The 3,902-nt window shown below is 41.7% G+C and overlaps 1 protein-coding gene across 5 annotated transcripts in view; it reads right to left on the minus strand.

The window, feature by feature from the left end:
- The window catches only part of LOC139370726 (max dimerization protein 4-like), a 60,233-nt gene extending 56,682 nt beyond the window's left edge, over nucleotides 1-3,551 (minus strand). For all 5 annotated transcript variants that reach the window (XR_011627170.1, XR_011627169.1, XR_011627168.1 and 2 more), the window contains exons 1-2: nucleotides 3,287-3,551; nucleotides 2,533-2,632 (exon numbers count right to left, since the gene is read on the minus strand). Coding sequence is in view for 1 of the 5 variants with exons in the window: in XM_071110381.1 (XP_070966482.1) it covers nucleotides 2,533-2,632; nucleotides 3,287-3,350 (164 nt within the window). In the remaining 4 variants the exon portion in view is untranslated. The remainder of the gene's footprint in view (nucleotides 1-2,532; nucleotides 2,633-3,286) is intronic.
- Between the last annotated feature and the right edge of the window lie 351 nt (nucleotides 3,552-3,902).

Below are 3,902 nucleotides of genomic sequence, written 5' to 3' on the forward strand. Positions count from 1 at the left end.
TGCTGACAAGCCCTTTTCCCCATCCGACCCCACGGGAGAGGAAATGCTTTATCTCCTGTATAAGGAAGTAGTCCTATTCAAATTTGAAACATGTGCAAATTGGGGACAGGCAAAGCACGAGGCGACACTCCATGGTTTCCTTAAGCGAGGCACGGGTGAAAGAGGCCCAAAGAGGCCCGGCAGGGAGGCACAGTCCAACACCAGACTTGCCTCATACAACAACAACAGACACATGACTTTGAATGTCATATAAACTGTCAGTATAAGATTGACAAATCATCACTAGAGTCGGGACAGGACCGGTGTGTAAATAAGGCCGACATCAGCCGCCATTTTGGGGATGGATGAAAACAGTCGCTTGGTTATAAGTGCATATTATATGAAGGCCTGGGATGTGCTCGTTTGGTAGCAATGCAGTGAAAACAAAATGAGGAGCTGTATGCATCCGTTGGTTGTTTTTGAGGACGCACATGTTCAAGGATGGAATCTTATAATTGTGTGCATGTACGCCCGTGTGGCCGTTGCATTTAGTGTTTGTGTCCCGATGTAACCTCGGTCTTCAAAGTAAACAGGGAAACTCACTGCACTGCAATATTAATACATTCAATCTAAAAATGTCCAGAGGGCTGCTAAATAAAATGATGGAAACCCATGTTTCCATGTGTCAACTAACTTCCACTGATTTGAATGCAGAAATGGGGTTGTACTGACGACTTGCTGTAGTCTGCAGAGCCATGAACTGCTACCAGAAAGAATAGCTGTAGTGTGCAGAACAATAAACTGGTACCAGAAAGAATAGCTGTAGTGTGCAGAGCAATAAACTGCTACCAGAAAGAATAGCTGTAGTGTGCAGAGCAATAAACTGGTACCAGAAAGAATAGCTGTAGTGTGCAGAGCAATAAACTGCTACCAGAAAGAAAAGCTGTAGTGTGCAGAGCAATGAACTGCTACCAGAAAGAATAGCTGTAGTGTGCAGAGCAATGAACTGGTACCAGAAAGAATAGCTGTAGTGTGCAGAGCAATGAACTGGTACCAGAAAGAATAGCTGTAGTGTGCAGAGCCATGAACTGGTACCAGAAAGAATAGCTGTAGTGTGCAGAGCAATGAACTGGTACCAGAAAGAATAGCTGTAGTGTGCAGAGCAATGCACTGGTATCAGAAAGAATAGCTGTAGTGTGCAGAGCAATAAACTGGTACCATAAAGAATAGCTGTAGTGTGCAGAGCCATGAACTGGTACCAGAAATAATAGCTGTAGTGTGCAGAGCAATGAACTGGTACCAGAAAGAATAGCTGTAGCATGCAGAGCAATAAACTGGTACCAGAAAGAATAGCTGTAGTGTGCAGAGCCATGAACTGGTACCAGAAAGAATAGCTGTAGTGTGCAGAGCAATGAACTGGTACCAGAAAGAATAGCTGTAGCGTGCAGAGCAATAAACTGGTACCAGAAAGAATAGCTGTAGTGTGCAGAGCCATGAACTGGTACCAGAAAGAATAGCTGTAGTGTGCAGAGCAATGAACTGGTACCAGAAAGAATAGCTGTAGCATGCAGAGCAATAAACTGGTACCAGAAAGGGGAGAGAAACTCAGGCTGCAGCCAGACCAGCTGTAAACTGAGCCCTCCGCCCAGGCAGGGGCAGGGTCTGCTAAGGCTGTGTCTGTGGGGCACTGTGTTATGTGGACATCTGTGTGAGCTAAGTTGAGTTGGCCACCACACCCACCTGAGTGTGCCACATCCCCACTGTTTTGCTCCAAGAAAACACACTGTGACTGCACCAAAAGACTTGACAATATAGGCCACTGACAGATCCTATATATCTCCCACAACATATGGTTTATAAAATGAGCCTCTTTGGTGAGGGCGGGTCATATGACGTCTAATATGTTGATGGAGGAAATTAAAATAACTTGCTGAACTTACGAAGAAAAAAATAATTATCAAAGCGTGAGACTGCTTCTGAAAAAAGTTTTGAGGCACTGCGCAGGACCTATCATATGATGCTAACCAACCAATAAAAAACTAGAATGGCCGGTAAATTTAGCGCAGTAACAACAACAAACATTTCTTAAAAGTGGTGTAATCTTTTTTTGCAATTGCCACATTGTTAAATGCTCCTGAAGCACAGCCGTACAAAGCAGCCTCAGCACGACAGGAGAATCGATACATTTAACATTATTTTTCTGTTATCTATGTCAGAACGCCGTGTACTGTTACCGAGATGACGACGCGCGCTCGGTGTCATATGGGTCATGGGAGGGAGTGACATAACACAAGTTCCAAAACGTTGCAAATGCAGCAGAAGTGTGCATGTTCAAATCAATGCGTGAATGCATTGGGGAAAAGGGGGTGAATGTCAGAATGAAGCATGGCTGTTGAAAAAGAAAGTGAGCACCAAAAGTGATGCTGTACGCGTGGCAGTGTTTATACGACATCTAAACAGTGAAAAGAAAAATGGCGTTTGTATGTATGACGAATAAACACAAACAGATCGATTGAACTATTGCTATATCGATAGAAAAAGGTGTATATTTACCTATTGTTCTGAGTTTTTCTTGAAATTGGTGAAGCTTTCGTTTTCTTTCGGGAAAAGTCGCTATTGTACGGTAAAACAGACGCGTAACCATGTTCTGCTTCTATTGACAAAGTAAACAAAAACAACAGGGTTAATTTCTACACATGTAGGCTAATAAATTAAACGTAACAAGGGATATAAACTGACGATCACATGATAGAACTGTCAATGCCATATATGACGTAGCCTAAGCCAAACATGTTATTTGATAAAAGTGGTTATGGTTACGTAGATAAACTCGTTGACAATGCTGGAGCAAAACACAAGATTCAGGACAATCTAATATTGAGTTTATCTACATACCCATTTATAATAAACATGATATACATAATGTATCTTGATAAGAAACTGTATCTTGAACTTGTCCCTAACCAATTTTAAACAAGGCTATAGCCATCAGATAAAACAGGTTATAAGCATTGCCTGATCATACTAATGCAAAACTACACATGCAAATAGGTTATATCTCAAGACTTTTCCTAACGTGTTGACTAGTTTGTTAATATGCAAGTTATATCTAGGTCGGTCGGTCTGCAATAACATCACCGCACCAGCACAGTATGTTCATTGCTCATAAAGTGACATCATAGCTGCGCTATGGCAGTGCACGTCCACAACTTCACATAAAATAGAATAGAGACCGTTTTAATTTTCCTAACATTAAATACGGTCATTAACCCAGTCAAAGCCATCTGACATTCTGTCAGGGAAATACCTCTGTCTCTTCTTTCCAAGTATTCTGCAGCCTCCAGGAGAATTAAAAGAGAATTAAGTTCCATCTTGTTGACTTGTATAAAAATATAAAATAATATCTATATACACAAATGTACAGCTAATATAAAAAAAAAATAATATGAGACAAAAATGAAATAAAAACTAAAACTGTGTTAGGTCGATATGAACGTCTATGTTCAGTTCTGAGTCTTTGGGACTCCCAGCCAGATTCATATCAACTGCACCTAACTAAAAACCTGCGAAGTAAAGGACGGCTGTTCTGGCCAATTAGAAAATAATAACATCCACATAGGCGGTCCCTGAATACGTACATTGGCCAATAGGGAAGCTCAGTGACCGGTTTACCAGGAGCACGTTGATACATTGCGAATTGCCTTGTGATTGGCTTGACAGTGATAGTAACAAGGTAGAAGCTATACCCTAGCAACAACGCGTGTGACCCAGCCCCGTAATCGTTCATTGGTCTGATATCTAGATAACTGGCTGTTGATTGGCAGAGGGGTACTTTTGGGCGTGTCTTTTTCCTTCCTCTTGAACATTGAACTTGGCTGTTGTCTGGGTTGCCAGTGTGGTTTGCTCTTCGTCAAAAAGTCTAA

The sequence above is a fragment of the Oncorhynchus clarkii genome, chromosome 17 (genome assembly GCF_045791955.1).
Source record: "Oncorhynchus clarkii lewisi isolate Uvic-CL-2024 chromosome 17, UVic_Ocla_1.0, whole genome shotgun sequence".
In the NCBI taxonomy this organism is placed as follows: Eukaryota; Metazoa; Chordata; class Actinopteri; order Salmoniformes; family Salmonidae; genus Oncorhynchus; species Oncorhynchus clarkii.